Here is a 16,918-nt window from a genome sequence, read left to right on the forward strand (position 1 = left end):
AGTGACTCTCCTCAGGGAGGTGCCTCAGGGCCACGAGTGCTAAGAACTTGGTTCTTTCTAGGTGGCTGAGCCTCAGAGTCGGGGAGAAATCCATCCCTGGGCCTACGGAAGAGGAACACGTATGGAAGAGCTACGCGAGATGTTAGTCAAGGGAAAAGAAAATATTTCCTACCCATTAGAGTAAAAATCAAGCACTGAATCTGACGCCAGATGTAGTGAAGTACAAGAAAAGCCAAGAGTGCTAGGCAGATTGCTAACTCCTGCGAGAGAACAAGAAGACAGCTTCACTGATATTATCACAAATAATATTTTTCAACATCATTTAGATAGATTTTTCATTTTCATTTGGGGCGTTCTCCTGTTTCGGGTTATTATCGTATTACTGTTTTCAGAAAACAGCTCCTCCTGACTCAACTTCCACTAAATATGTAAGGAATCCCATAAACTTTCTAGAAATAAAGTTCCCATCAATTTTCTAGAAAAGTTTCTATTCCATTTTTTTAAACCTAAAAACAACCACAAAAGGTTTCCTTACACCAAACGTTTAGTTTTGTCATTTTTCATCTGTGAAAATGAATACATGGCACAAAAGCATGTTCATCTGTGAATTTTCCAAAAATCATTTCCAATTGTTACCTCATGGAAATCGAGGTTCACTTGAACAGATAGTCAAGAGACTAATTTTATGATTTCTGAAAAAAATGCTATTTGTTGTTCGTAATCACCTGATGACCCAGGAGCACAGAACGCGAGCATATTTCTCTGCCAGCCCCGTGTCTGGGCAACACTCACACGCACACGTCACGTAAGAATACTCATGGGTATGGAGTAACCATGAACATTCTTCTGTGTGAAGAAACTGTGCAAGATTTCTTCTATGGAATCTTTGAGCCATGCAAACATCTAACCCAGCGTTAGGGAGAAGACGTGGACTTCAAACTTGCATTATAAAAAGAAAACAAGAGGTATTTAATGACCCTTTAAAAAATTCCAAAGGAAGAAAACCTGTGCTTTTCTTCTCCCAGGAGCACATGCTTAGGAAGCCCCAGTTTAATTAAGCCAACACTAACTTTGCCCAGCTGTCACTGGCACTCTCCCAGAACCCGTGAATCAGGTTATTTTTTCCAGAGTGGACACAGAACTCAATTGAAACGTGTTCCTTGGGGGTTGTTGGGAACGACACAAAAGCAGGTGATTAGTCTTTGGAAGCTCAAGGAGGATGCAGAAAAGGCCGAGCAAGGTCAGGTGGCCTTTGCAGAGGGGAGCTAGGGACACCAGCCAGTCACTGCAGACGAGCCACTTTCACCTGCAGGCGTAAGGTCCGGGCTCGCTTGCATCCCTCCCCTGGGAAGCCAGGTGTGAGGTCGCCACGCAGGAGCAGAGTGAAGTCAAATTTGTGTTTCTTGTGTTTCATGTAAGGCTTAGAGAAACAAGCCAACACGCGGCAGGGGGAGCCGGGGATGAATTGTTTCTGTTTTTCCCAAGGCCCTGGGTTCTCTCTGCCCCTTTGGAAGCCCTTCCTTCTTGCTGTCATCCCGGCTGGACCCCGGGGCGGCACGGGGGGGAGCATTCAGACACCAGAGCATCGACACTAACCTGAGAAGTAGCCGCAGGTGAGCTAGTTTCCTTACCACTCACTGCTGCCCTCTCACTGGCTGCGGCTTCTGCCCCTTCTGCCTTCCGCACATTCGGATCCTCAGAACCTGAAGGCCCTACGTGCCCCAGACCTTCGCTCCCTGGGGTGGAAGGTGGGTTTGTGGTGGTTTTCCGCGTTTGGCCTTTATACCAACTAGGGTAAAACAAGGGATCCGCAGTGTCCGTTGCTGCAGGGACTGGAGTTTCAGACTCTGTGGTCTGCTGAGAGCCAGTGGGTACAACCTCCCCCTTCATAGGACAGATACATTCAAAAGTAAAAAAAAAAAAAAAGAAGAAGAAAAAAAAAGGCAGTTGATTTTAGTTCCCTTGCGGTTTGAAAACTCAGAGGTCTCTGCGCAGTGCCCGATCTAGTGCAGGTTTCAGCTCACCCCACCCTCCGCAAGCACTAAAGGCAAGAATGCAGCTAGCGGCCCTCTGTCTCGGCATCTGCACGTGCCCCCTCTTCTTTTCTGGGCTTGTCTTTCAATAGAGATGGTGGCCTGGGCAGGCAGAGAGCAGAAGCCTAAAACAAAGGTTGCTGATAGAATATCAGATATGGGAGAAAGGGCAAATTATTGACAGGCATTCATTTATTTTTATGTTATATGTGGGCCCCCAAAACCTCTTTTCTAAAACCAAAAATTGATCAAACCCAACTCTCATTTAGTTACCATACCACTTTCGATTTCAGTGCAATTGGTATACCCAGAATTTCAAGATTCTAGGAACTATAAATAGTATTTTAGCCCAGTTTCCTATGGAGACAGAGAGCACAGGATATAATTCCATCTCTGAGTTCCCTCTCTGAGGTTTTATTGCTATAGATAATTCCGATCCACTTTGAAACCAGGACTTGTTTTTCTTTTTAATGCATCTTCATTGTCTACAAACTCAACAGGTTGGGATCTGTCTGCTAAAGGTGTCATGCAGTCAGTACAGAGGCTTGAACACCAAACAGTGACATCTTAGAATCATAACGTCAGTCAATCAAGTACAGTATCTGGGATGAGCTAATTTCCTAAGAAATTTTTAAAAACAATTCTGTCAACACATAATCTCATCAAATGACAAATACACAGAAAACTAAGCTTCATCTATTTGCTCATGGAACAAAAGCTATAGTTCTGTTTCAGGGTAAGCAACAGGGGCATAAAGTAGCACGGGTTCTCTGTTTAGTTCCTTTATTACCTACAGAAAATTCAAAGTTCCGAAAGTATAACCATTTTTATTTCTCAACCTATATCCTACATCTGTACTCAATCCTCATGATATCAGCTCTCTGTGAACTACCATGTTACACACACACACAATTTCCAAAGAGTGCCTCAGCTTTGAGGGTGTCATTGGTGAGAAAATCATGTGAAACTAAGTCTTGCCAACCAGTTATAACCACAGAGAACCTGCTGAATCACCTAGAGGACTTTCTCCCTGACACTGCCACTGCCCTGAAATCTTTTGTCTTCCACATACTAGTGTCTGGCATAGAGTTTCCTTTCCTTGAGGTAGAATAAATTGTTCAGGCTGTTCAGCAAGGAAGCACGCATGCGTGGCCTGTAAGAAGGCGCTCAGGAACGGTTACCTGTGTCACCGGGGCATCCGCAGCGGGTGGCAGGGCTGGGGGAGGCTCTGGGGCAGCCTGGAGCTCTGAGGTGGGCGGACGGGACTCCAGACCTTTCTCTGGGGTTTCATCTCCTCCTGATGACTCTGTTCGAACATTTTCCGCCTCTTCCACTTCTACTACCTCTTCTCCCTCTCCCTCCCCTTCTTCTCCTCCTTCTTCATCTTCATCTTCTGGTAAGGCAATGCATTTTCATATCGTTATGATTACCACTGCGGCCACGAAAAACACTACTGACCACTATTTATAGCTCAGATTAAGGTCAGGGCTGGGGAAATCCTGTCCATCAGACACTTAACTGTAGCCCGAGTACGCCACGGGCGGGGGCGGGGGCGGGGGCTCGCGCTTCTAATTAAATGTGGACAAATGTGAGAAAGGTTCCAGTCATCACCATCCTCCTTGTTCCCCTCGCCAGTACAGAGCCCTGTCCTCACCACCGTGCACCATCCACCTGACCCCCCGAGGCTGTCCCCATTTTTATCATGCTCTGTCACATTCGCAAACTCCCGGAGGGCTGGGACCGTCACTTATTTACCTCTGTCAAATTAAATGGAAACACAACTCTCTTCCCTGTGTCAGAAAACACCGGCCCTGTTTAATTTATCACATTCTTTGTTCAGTGAATGCTGACTTTTGCCACAGTTAACGCCACGACTCTTTTCTTAACCAACTGATCTTAGTATTTCCTCAGGCGATATTAATGAGAGACGATATTAAGGATTTTTCTAAAAAGATTCATCCTGAAGATTTGCTTCTAAAGTTCTATCTGTGGGCACTGATACAAGTTTATGGCATTATAGTGGTCGAGCCAAGGAATCTCATCATCTAAATGGGCTCCTCTTTTCAACTCTTTCATCAGGATCAATTTCCAAGCGTGGCATTTCTAGGCCAAATGATAGGGATGTGTTTAGAACTCATTGAGTGCATCTGATCACATAGCCTCAGTTTTACTTCCAGGTGTGACTTACTCTATGACCCATTGCTTTCCTTGCCCTCTAGAGTTTAACTGAAAGTGCTACAATGTCTAATCCAAGTGTCTACTATGTTTTATTTATATCTCATCCTTAACCTTGCACCTGATGACACTTCACATTATTATCATTATGGCTCGCACCTTGTGTAGGGTTGAAGTTGAGATATTACCATCACCATCGATTATTAAATATTTGACAACCCAGAGTTAAATACCTAATGCCAGAATTATAATAAGCACTGTGATATGCAAAGCTAAATAAACACCGTCAACAAACTATATGATTCTGTCATGAAATCGAGCTTCACGCTGGATTATGATCCTTGTAAAGTTGTCGACGTCCATTGAGGAGATGATCCTGAATCCCCCTTTCCTCCCACTGAACCCATGTGACGCTTTCACACACCTGCAATTTTGGCCAAATGGTCACAAGAATAACAAACCTCTGTAAAAATCAATTTCGCGTATTACTTTTTCTTCTCTACTGAGGTTGACTGCAAAGTGGTTCATGTTCTCATAACCATGTTCTATTTTCTCCATCTGAAATGCCTTCGATGCTTCAGAAATTCTGCAACAAAGACAAGTTGCCACTTTCTGTCACTGTGTAAAGTTTGATAGCCTTGGGTAAAAATGAAAAGTATACTTTTTTTCATGAAATGAAAACTACTTACTTTTGTAACAGGGTTTTGGCATTCTGTGGAAGCAAACGAAAGACAAGCCTACTTAAATTCATTTCATCAAAGACGGTGTTGAGATTTAATTCTTTCCTTTGCTGACTCTGAACATCTCATAGCTTAGTTTCTAAGTGCTGTAAAGAACTGCTGTTTTATACCAGAACCCTTTCATATTTAAGCAATGCCATGGTCCCTTAAATATATGCTTATGAAATAGTTTAAACAGATGGAGATATAAGCACATATATTTTGGTTGAGAAGATAGATCAAAATGAGATGTACAGAAAATAGCGAAAATGTGATGACAGCTTTTCAGGATCATCTCCCCACTGTCTTGGTTTGTTTCCTCAGGGGCCAAAGGGGTACTTACCTGCAGAAACACTGCCATTTCCGGCTCGTCCATGAACTGTATTCCTGACTCAACCAACTTTGACACGTTCTCCAAATGGTCAGAGTACTTTTTGATGAGAGCACGGACATGTTCCAGCTTCTCCTCTTGGGTTCGGGTGATGACTTGGGTCATTTCGTTCTTCCTCTCCTCCAAGATGCCATACAGGTAATCAAACTTCTCACAAAGTTCCTGTTTCTGTTTTCTGCAGCATTCCTGTTAGTTGGGTTAGCTAATGTTAGAAAGTGTTCAAAAGAGTGTCTATCTGGAGAAATCACCTGGACATTTCGGGAGAAAAGAAAATTTACTTGCGTAGGATATTTTTTCTTTTCCCTTAGCCTGTCCCTTAGGTATACATACCCACTGTGCTGATGTGTTGAAAATCCCATTTTTATCATATTTGATACTTAGACCATCCCAAATCAATCAAATTGGCTAAATAGATGGATGATTTTTTGTTTTTTGGGCTGCATCACATGGTTTGTGGGATCTTAGTTCCCCAACCAGGGACTGAACCCGGGCCACGGCAGTGAAAGCGCCGAGTCCTAACCACTGAACCACCGGGGAATTCCCTGGATGATTTTTCAGTCTTCTGTTCTTTACAAGTGGAGAATTTCACAGAAATTAGGACAGATTTGGTTTTAAATTATATATTTTCTTTGGAATGAGTATATGTGTGTATTTGGAAAAAACCATGGTACTTCCTGATTAGTACCCTTCAGACTCTCTCTGCTCCATCTACATTGCTATTGTCCTAGTTTCAGTCTTGGAGCTGAAGGATGTAGATTCTGGAGCTCCCCAATGGCCTCTGTATCTGGGGTTCCCTCCTTCAAGTCAGCTCACACACTGTAGCCAAATTCGTTTTCCTGGCGTACAGTGCTTCTTCTTTACTATGACTCCCCACTGCTCAAAGAATCACATTTAACTTCATTAACTAGCTTTCAAGCCTGTCCATGACCTGTTTCCACCTTTCCTTCATAATATTCTACTATCCTCCATCACATATCCTGTGTCCGGCAAAAAATGAACCACTCGCTTTCTTTGCTCGTGCTCTCCCCTCCGTTTAGAATGTTTTTCCCCAATTCACAGTTGCAAACTCTAAGCAATCTTAAAAGACACTGTTGACATACCGCTTCTTCCATAAAGAATCTCGATGACTGAATGTCATCTTTTAATCCTCTGAAATCCTATAATGGTTACTATGTATGGCATATACCTGTAGCCACCAGGTCCTCTATGTATCCAGTACTGTCCAAGAGAGGGAAATACTGGATCTAGTCTTTGATTCCTGGAGAGAAGGTTTGCATGTGAGGTCAGGCTTCTGCACTTGCATTGTGTGGCTGAAGCATCTCCCATTCCATCCAGCTCCCTTTACTCTGAATCCATGTTTAAGCCCTAATTAACTTTCCAGTTGGCCTTGTCATTGGCCTTTTGGTTTTCCAAGTTCCAGTAAGCTTGGTGTGTGTGTGTGTAGGCCAATTTCCTTGGACCCGACCATCTCTGGGTCCATGACCTTTACAACTTAGAGCAGGTTTTGAGCCATAATGATCCAACCTAGGTCTCCTGCCTGGTAGGGGCTTCTTGTGAATCCAGCCATTTATCTCTGACATCTCCGACCTTTTTGTTTGTTTGTTTGTTTGTTTGTTTTTTGTGGTACGCGGGCCTCTCACTGCTGTGGCCTCTACCGTTGCGGAGCACAGGCTCCGGATGCGCAGGCTCAGCGGCCATGGCTCACGGGCCCAGCCGCTCCGCGGCATGCGGGATCTTCCCGGATCAGGGCATGAACCCGCGTCCCCTGCATTGGCAGGCGGACTCTCAACCACTGCGCCACCAGGGAAGCCCTGACATCTCTGACCTTTGTATGACCCTTATTACATGTTTTTTCATTTTAGTAAACATTCTTCCTTTCTTAAATATCTAAACTACGGTCTCCTTGAGGATAGAATCTGGGTCTGCCTAGGACACGTACCACTTTGGATAGTAGATGCTCAGTAAATCTCCATTGAATAGATTTTTTTTAATGATGTTTTATCTTCCCACAATTTATCTACTATTCTCAGAGTAGGCAGGGGAGGATGACCCAAACCAAATTGTTGATTATGAAGATACTCCTCAAATGTGCAAGAAATACATCCCTCACCCTATAGCCTCCTTTGGATGCAGTCAATTCTCATCACAGTTTCCAACCAATTATAATTATAATGCACAAAGGAGAGCCAATGGTTCAAATTATTTTATTAGTGAATAATAGCTATTGCTGTCATCCACCCATCCATTCATTCATTTAACAAACAGTTCTTAAGTGGGACATTTGTGTCAACCACTATCCAGGACTCTGGTGATCCAACAATGAATTAAACATAGTTCTTGTTCTCAAGGAGCTCACAGTTTACTTAATGGGAAAGACTATGGGCCAGTAGTAATAGTAATACAACCTAGTAGCCTGAAAAATCAAACTATGTTAGAGATTCATACCAGGTTTTATAGAAGCATAGAGGTGGGGCCTTAATCAACCCTCTGTGTGGGCGGGGACCATTTGAGGGGAGCAGGGAGGGGTTGCCTCAGAAAACACTTCTTAGAGGAAGTGGTGCCCGAGTTTGGCCATAAAGGATGAGTAAGAGCAGAGGAAGTACAGGGAGGTGATGAAAATGCTTGTGGTCTTGGCAGTTGTCAAAGTAATAAGACAAGGGCCCACGCAGCATGTCCAGACATGGAAATTGCTGGACTTGCCAAATTTCCATCCATTTTTTAGCCATTTAGCTTGAGATTTGGACCATTATGAGGCCTAGGAACTGTAGCCTCTTAGTATCTTCCCAATCAAAATTTCTTCCATTGTAGTACTTACTGTTCTAAGCTTACAGGCAACCATGTGCCCACTGCATTTCTCAAATATGCCTTTGATGTCCAGAAGCTCTGCTGTTTTCTGTGATCATACATTGGTTTCTAGCTTATTTTTCTAAAACAAATTGTGCACTTGAAACATTTATAATGAATACTATATTAAGATGTATTATTGGTAGAATATCTTTGTTTCATAAAAGTTTTCTTCTATATGATTTAATGTGTGTGACCATTCAAGCCTATGAAAGCCAATGATTTGCAGTGAGAGCGATGTGAAGTCAAGTGTCACAGCTAGTGTATTCTCTTAAGTCAAATAAAAATTAGATCACTTATTTCAGCCATCTAAAATTTACTCAGTGGTTTAAACAGGAAAACTACTTTATTCTTATATTATTTTGAATTCCAAGTATTATTTTATTTCTACTCTGCTTTTTTAATGATTTGTACTATATTGAACTTTAATAAAATTACTGTCCTTTTAATAGCAACTGTTATTTGCTCATACCTTACAGTGTAGGAAATACTACCCCATGCGTAGTATATGCTTAATTATTATTACATGACTACATAGTGTGTAAAGCACTTATAATATTACCTGGCACACAGTAGGCACTATGTCAGTGTTTGTTAAATTTAGATTCAATTTTCCTTAATTTGAGCCATTCAACTGTAGAATTTTCAAGCTGCACAGACTACCAGAAGTAACTGCTCCAAACTAACCATTTCATCTGTGTGGAGACTGAAACGCGGCAGCGTTAAGTCACTTTCTCAAGCCATTTACCGTTGGTGCCTGGTATAGAGCCAAGGTCTCTGAACTCCTGGGTCGTTGCCACTCCCACCACACAGTTGTGATATACTCTAAAGTAACTTGGGAAAAAAAATGTGTGACCTGCTTATGTACTGAATATATACCTTTTAACAAATCTACCGTGCTGAAAGTAGGCTCTTAAAGGCAAGAATCCTCAAATTGTTTCAGAAATATATTCATTATAATTCTTTCAGCAAAATTCACCAAGTGCTTACTGTGTATCAGGCATTATAAGATCTCAGAGCTGGCCATACTTTCCCAGTGTTCAGGGGGATGGCAGAAAAATGATCGTATTTTCTAATTTCTAACAGAAAAAAACACTTGTGTTTTTTCTCTTGCTGAACTTGCCTTTAATATAATTCTATGCAAAATATGTAAGAGTTGGACAACTCTGTTTCTAAAAGAGGAAAAATGCATGCTCCTTTTCTGGAATTATGAAATTGGTACTTTGGTACTTTCAAACTTTTAGAAATTCACTTAAGATGTTCAGGTTAACCTAATGTCAGATTAGAATGAAAAAATAGAAATACTCCATGAAATTGAAATTCTTCTATTTTTCACGCATACTCTTTGAGGTAGAAGCAATACACAAGATACTAACATGGTCACCCTTCAGTCTTTCTAGGCTAGGAGACCTTCAGAATTGCGGTGAAAGTCAGTGAATTTCAAACAGCTCAGTTTATCAACTTGTCCTCTGAGGTAATTAGGGAACAGGTGTATATGCTATAAGAAAAAAACAAAAACAAAAAAACACACTCTCAGAGGCCAACTTGCTACTGACAGTGACTGATTACTCTGATATCAGTACCTACTGTGCCTTTGTAAGTGTGGACCTGAAATGCTTTTAACAGAGTCTTTCTAGCAACATAAAAATGGAATGGAAAAAACGTGGACCTCTGCATCATCAAAACCTCTTCAGAGAGTACACTTTAAAGGATGATTGTTGCCTGCAAAAGCATGATAGCAACCATGTTTATCTCTTCTGCACAAAAACTTCCTCACCTCAAAGATTTCTCCTTGCTTTTATCATACCTTTCATTTATTTGAGTAAAAAGGCATGTATCTTTAAGCTCAGTTCCAGGCTGTGTACCTCCCCCCATTTCTCTGTATACTAATTGAATCAACATCTATACATTCTGAACTTTCAAGTTTATTTTTTCAAATATTGTCCATTTTATTCCTTTTGATGCCTGTAGTTCCTATGTCCCCTCTATGTGGGGTGTGGTGTTGGATGTGTGTGTGTGTGTGTGTGTGTGTATGCGCACACGTGTTTCTGCATGAGTGTGTTTAGCAATTGAAGTAACTTCCATCATAAATGCAATGGTGTTGGCCTCCAACTATACTGTGATGCAGAGTCTCTGACTGCAACATGACCTTCCTCCTGGGGCTGCCAAGACAGTTATGTTTATATTTATTTATGTAGAAGAACAAATTAAACTTGTCTGTAATACTTTAATGGAAATAAAATCCATCCCATCTCTAGGGAGAGCCCAGTATGGAGGCAATATACCAAAAAGGGGTGATTTTATAAAAGGAAGACTAGTTTGCCCACATTGAAATGGTGAAATGATGACAGGTAGAATATTTGTTTCTAACCAATGCCATAATATCTGGATGAAAAGAAAAACATTGAGTAGTCATTTGGTTGTTTCCTTAGAAGTGAGTAGATAACCTTCAATATTTACCTTAAAAACATTGTTTAGATGTTGCCTTTATAGAAATGTTAAAATTGACAGATTCTAATTTTTAGCCATCCTTATATTTTAGTGGCAATAAGAAAAAATAAGATACATGACTGCAAAGAGAAGTTTTCATGGGAAAAAATCAGCAATAGATGATCATATACTAAAGAGTAGATAGCCTGCCAAGCAAAGCACCGTTATGAGGTTTTATCATTAGATTTTCAGTGGTTCACCCTTTCCCCAGGCACTTATTACTCTTTGAAAACAATCTTGTTATTTGTTTGCCTTATTGTCTAACTCCTCTACTGGAATAAACCTTCTTAAGGGAAGGAACATTTTCTGTTTATCTCATCTTTATCTATTTCCCAGCATTACATGTGCAGAATATGGCATATTCTGCATATATGTTTGAACGATTGGATGAATGAATGATATATGAATTGTATTTAGGAATAGTCAGCCCTCACTCACAAGTTCCTACTTTGTTCTGTTCCCAAGACATAGGTATTTAAGTGGATACTCCAAACCTCTTCTTCTTTCAACACTCAAAAGAAAACAGCAAAAAATAGCTAGGCAACTTCAGGGAAGACATTTAACTCAGGACAGTTTTTTTTTTAATGTGTACAAGAAGGGATGGGATTGGATGATTGCTAAGGTCCCTTCCCACTCTACAGTTTCAAGGCTCTACAACTTCAGGTAAATGTGGAGTTATTTGGAGCCTTTAGACTATAAAGTGCCTCTTTATATATGTAAAATGCCTTTTTCCACTCATGGCAAGTTTCAGAGTGGTCATCACAGCACTGAGATGTGAATTACACATCCTAGCCCAGCAATGTCAGTCCCAGGTTTGGAATGTGCCAAGGCCACCACAGGAAACCTAAGACAATTGTGGCCACTGCTCTTACCATGTAAGGAGCATAGCTCTGTGACCAAAATAGAGCTGAAGATAAGCTCTGAGTCCCATCACTTGTCAGTGAGCAACTGTGGCTCTACTCGGCCCATTCATATCTACACCACATTCCTCAACTTTTGAGACACCCTTGTTCAAAACAGCAGCTCTGGGTCTGGAAGGGCCCACTCAGCTTCATTTGACATATGGTACTTCAAAATTCTCTTCATTAAACCAAACAGGGTTTCCTTCCCTTTCCCCTCAACACCCCTCTCCCCCCCCAAAAAAATCAGACAGTAGATTAATAATATTAAAGAAAGAACTATATTAAGGTAGGAAGATTCTCCTGAGGAATTCAAGTCCAATCCTTCATTGGTAAAGCCCAATTCCAATCACGAGCACATGACAGAAGCCCCATGAGCGCAGACTAGGGTGAGAACCCAGGTCTCTGACAGGCTGCCCTAGAAAAGGGGCAGACAAATTAGAAAACTATCATCCCTCAAGGCACACAGACTGGAGTTCAGCCCCTCCCCCATCCACTCAGTGTCTCTGTGCAGGGCTTAGTGGAAGAACTCTATTCAATGGCCATGGGTCTCAGGACTCCCAAACTTATGCTGTTTTCCACCAAGTTGCATTACCACCCACTTCGCGTTAGAAGAATAACTGTGTTATAACTTACGGCATTTCAATTCTTATTCCTGGGTTTCTTGGTATTAGGGGTTCTCTGGACTAGTCCAGATCATTTAGAATATCCTTGAGAAATCCTCTGAAGGCTGAGGGTCAGGTGAGCCTGCGCTGACTTGAGCCCCATGGTGCAGCGAAAGCATGAGACCAGACCAAGGCAAGCTGAGCAGCTGTTTCATTCACTGCCGTCTGCTGTTGGATAATCAGCATGTTTCCTGGAAGGGGCTCAGCCTCCCTTTGTTGCCAGTATCTCGAGTTATCACAAAGCCTCAAAGAATAGAGCTAATATCTGCTTCCATTCATTTTCGATCTTTCCCACTGCAGGGAGTTGCTTCACCTGGCCATCATAATTGACCAAGACCTTGAGGTCTTATTCCGACACCATTTAAAAGATGCTCCAGATGCTCCAGTGGTTCAAACAATTATTAGCATCATTAGATTACGTGTACTCTTTCCAAGCTGAGAGTGACAGCAACACAAGGTGACACTTACGGAGCCCCCAGCATGTGCCTCTTAGTCATCACAGCAGCACTGTGAAGGTTTATTAACCCCCCTGTACCACTGAGGGAGTTGAGGGACGGGGAGAGGAAGTAACTTGACCAAGGTCATATCATTAAGTGGCAGAGCCGAAATTCAAACTCTGACATCTGTTCTTTAAGCATATGTCATAATTCTGGCATGCTTTTTAGAATGATTCTTACTCTAGTCATACTTCATATTTGTAACTGCACGGACAACGTCTCAAAGCTGTTTGGTTAAAATCATTGATTTGGAAATATAATGGATTTGTTGTCATTGCAAAATCATTGGAGGATTTTATTAAAGGTGCCATTTTTCAGATACTGGAAATGCTCAAGATCAAATAGTTATGATTCAGCTTCAGCTGTTTCCCCTAGACGGACGTCCACGCAGAACAACATTATTTCTAGGCCGATCTGCCTCGGGACGGCTAGTGTGAGTAGCCTTCTCTCTTGGGTTTCCAGTGACCTAGGATAAGCGCCATTTGGAAAGACTACAAGAGGGAGGTTACGTTTTCTAGGGATGAGGAATGAAAGTCAAGCACGTTTTTCTGGAAGCAGAGAGCTCCCGAGGCAGTGCAATTCTCCACCCCCGACCAGCAGTCCCCCTACTCTGTCCCAACCCATCCCAGAACAGCTCCAGGCCTGGAGAGGCAAGTGTAGCTTTAGATCTTGCTGGGCTCGTCTAGAACAGCCCAGAAGGCCCTCCAACAACCTGCAATCACAAGCTCTGAGAACGTTTCAGGCTGAGCCACCTCGGTCAGGAGGGCTAAGAAGACTGCAGGTTCCTCCATCCCCCATCGGCCCGCAGCAAAGAGGGAATGCCACTCCTCCCCAGCTCAGTTCAAATTCCCTTTTGTGACTGCGATCCGTCTCAAAGCCACTCTCATCATCAATGCAAACTCACATCAACTGCACACATTGTGTTTAAAGGATCACAAGGAGTCCCCAGCGTGATTTATCCCAAGCTCAGCGGCTCTCCAGGGCTGATCCCGGGCCGGCTGCCTGCCCAGGCCAGCCCTGCAAGACATTACATGATTAGGGACAAAATTAGACATTTGCAAGGGCAGGTGTCAGGGCCCCGAGTGGGAGGCCATGTAATTAGGGAAGGATAGTGCCCACCCCAGGGGCTGCTCCATTTCCTGTCCCTATGGAGCTCTTCACCAATCAGAAAAGAGAATTCTTCAAAAACAGCTCCCCACCCCCTGGCTGGGAGCCGCCGATGGCTTCTCGGAAAATGTTTCCAGGCAGGTGATGAGCAGAGCCACAAAGGGAAACAACCACCCCAGGCAGGACAGGAGACACAGGAGCTCTGTGACCCTGACCCCTGGTACAGAGTTCACCTGCTTGGCAAGGTAGACCCCAGTGCGCTTCACTGCCCTGCCCTGGTGCTTGGCCTGCTGATAGGACCCTGGCTCTGCGGGAGGCCCCATAAGCGATTCCAGGTGCACGATGGGGCCATTTATAGCTGTGTCTCTGTCCTCAGGGCCTCTTCAAATGGAGGGTGTTTGCATCAAGTAGGAATCATAAAATCAGAGACCTCTGGGGGGCTCTGAGCCAATCCCTATGTTTCCAGGTGAGCCACTTAAACTGATCTGAAAGAACTGTGCTTATCTGAGCCCTATTCATTCATGTATCCTTTCTTTTATTGGTTATTTTAAAAATCTCAGGCTTCCTTTAGAAAAATGTGAAATACAGGCATATATAAGGAAGGCCTTGAAAATCACCTGTCATCCCACTATTCCCTGCTCTTACACTTTTGGTTTCTGGCATGTTTTCCCCCTATGAATACAGACATTCTGTCCTGTTTATATACCACGTCTTCATCTTATTTCCTTAAGTTAAAATCCCAGGGGTGAATGAAATGCGTAAAGGGGATGGACTCCTCCTGACAATTTGCTGACTCATCTTGAAGCCTCCTGGGGGAAAATTACACAGCTTCCTCTGGGGTACTGTGAAAATACTCGTAAAAGTGTGTACATTGGACCAATGTTTTTATCAGTAACAATAGGGGTTGTAATCCTGACCTTCACTCTTAGGAAGTTCTTTCTGATATCTACAGTTAATCCCTTCTGCGGGCTTAACTTCAAACCTGTTCCTTCTTGTCTTGTTCTCAATGAAAGAACAAACAGCTGCTTCCCACTGTGCCCCTGACAGGCCTCCAGGAAGAAAACCTGTTGTCAAGTCTCTCCTCGCCCTCTGTGTCCTCCGGTGCTGCCTAAATGGAGCAGAGCCCCTTGCATTTGCTCAAGGCCCAGCGTGCCGCACAGGACTTTTGTCGTTTGTGTTCTCCAGCCTCAACGTCCCCGACAGAAAGCCTGTTCCCCTGACAGAGGACTCTGATGAAGGTGCGAGCAGAGACCAGCATAGAGATGACCTCACTTGTCCACAACAACACATTCCTATTTATACACTCGAGACTCAGTGTGGTACCACACTGAGTGCTGATTCATGGCCTAATGATTAAGTTGTATTTGGCCTTTACTGTGAATACGTGAAAAGAAAAAAAGTTTATATCGTCCATTTCAGAATCTCTTTGATCTCTTCAAGAGAAAACTGTCCTTCTATAAATGGATTCCAGATCCATCATGAATCTTTTCAGGAATGTGAGTATGGGGAAGAGAGGAGACTGACTTTAATGATGTGTGAATCTAAAATGAGATGATTTTGGCCAACATCTTGAAGTCATCATCTAGGAACTGGCCTTTGGCTTTTGATAGAATTTGCCTTTCAAGCGATAAAATGGTAAGATTAGAGCATTTATCAGGCACTCACCATATGCCAGGCGCTAGGCTAAGCACTGTGTTTATGCTTACTTAACTCCTCACGGTTAACTCTATAAAACGGGTACTTTGCCCTGTTTTTCCAGGAGAAAACTGAAGGAATGAATGTACTTGTGAATGGATCTTAAAACATAACGTTTAGTTTAAAAAAAGTAAGAAGCAGAATGAGAAGAACAACAAAATACCGTTTATAAAATTAAAAGACATGCATATAAAACAACACACATTTTGTAGGAATACAGGTAAATGGAACATTAAACATGTTAGAGTAGTTATTTACAGAGAAAAGGAGTGGGAAATGGGGATAAAAGGACATAAATAGATAACAAGAGGGGCCGTGTCCACAGCAATAAAGACAACATGACATTAACTGAGCAGTACAGGCTTCTGAGGTCCAAATAAAGCACAACCCCAAAGCTTAGAGCAGGGAGTAGTAATAAACTGCTCCAGGTTAAACAGCCAAAGACCTGGACTCAAACCCAGGTGGCTTGCACCTGCCCCCAGGCAGCAGGGCTGAACTAACCCGTGGACCTTCAATTCTTGGAAAGACATCTGCCACGTGGCAAAACCCCTTTGGCTTCCGCATTTATACAGTTTGTATTTGATCTTGAGAAAAAGTGGATTCCCAATATTTCTGACATGCCAAACCTAAGTGTGAGCCATTTGTTCATCAAGTTTTTAATTGAGTGTTTATTATGTGCCGGGCACTGGGCCAGACAGAGGGCCAGCGGAGATGAAGGAGCCGGGACTCTGGCCTCAGTGAGCTCCCAGATACTGACCCTCTCTCTCCCTGCAGGCAGGCAGCAACTCCACTGTTAGAGCTTAGATATGCAGCTGGAATCTGCACATGACTTTCTAAAGCACCAACTAGCATTTCTTAAGACCGTTTAGATTTCCACAAAGAAACTGTGCTATGATGGTGGAAAACACTCATTGTCACTACTGGAAACTGATTTTTCTTGTAGCTAATCTTTCAAAACGGGTTGCCCAAGAAAGAACACCTGTAACGACTACCTTGATAAATGTGGTAAGATCTGCCTTGTTGCCTCATGTGGTATCTTCTCTTTTCTGTGCCAGGAGGTAAATATTTTAGAGACACATCAGGAAGGAGGTCATCCTATATGGAAAGACTGAAATGTTGGAACGGGGATTTCTAGGGTGGCGTTGAGGAAGCCACAAAACCCCAGGGGTTCAGGCACGGTTTACACTCCCTTGAGGCCACCTGACTCACCTCGATCGTTTTGCAGGTGTCCTCCAGCTGGCTGATCACTCCCTGGACCCGATCATTGCTTCCCACAAGAACAGCAATGCCGTCGCTGAGCTCAGACTAATGGAGAGAAAAGAGGGGTGCAAGATTTTAGGGGCTTTCTAGTCAGCACTGACTGTGAGTTCATCTTAGTAGTGTCCTCATGGGTTCTTAATTTA

General features: G+C 42.9%; 1 protein-coding gene across 4 annotated transcripts in view; it reads right to left on the minus strand.

Annotated features, from left to right (window-relative positions):
* TRIM55 (tripartite motif containing 55) overlaps positions 1-16,918 on the minus strand; it is a 42,504-nt gene that overhangs the window by 15,964 nt on the left and 9,622 nt on the right. The window contains exons 4-10 of one of the 4 annotated variants that reach the window (XM_067712184.1): positions 16,725-16,820; positions 5,271-5,504; positions 4,898-4,920; positions 4,670-4,794; positions 3,215-3,426; positions 1,597-1,884; positions 173-260 (exon numbers count right to left, since the gene is read on the minus strand). In XM_067712184.1, coding sequence (XP_067568285.1) covers positions 173-260; positions 1,597-1,884; positions 3,215-3,426; positions 4,670-4,794; positions 4,898-4,920; positions 5,271-5,504; positions 16,725-16,820 — 1,066 coding nt within the window. The remainder of the gene's footprint in view (positions 1-172; positions 261-1,596; positions 1,885-3,214; positions 3,427-4,669; positions 4,795-4,897; positions 4,921-5,270; positions 5,505-16,724; positions 16,821-16,918) is intronic. The other 3 variants (XM_067712183.1, XM_067712182.1, XM_067712185.1) reach the window with 3 other exon arrangements.

This window comes from Pseudorca crassidens, chromosome 17 (genome assembly GCF_039906515.1).
Source record: "Pseudorca crassidens isolate mPseCra1 chromosome 17, mPseCra1.hap1, whole genome shotgun sequence".
Taxonomy (NCBI): domain Eukaryota; kingdom Metazoa; phylum Chordata; class Mammalia; order Artiodactyla; family Delphinidae; genus Pseudorca; species Pseudorca crassidens.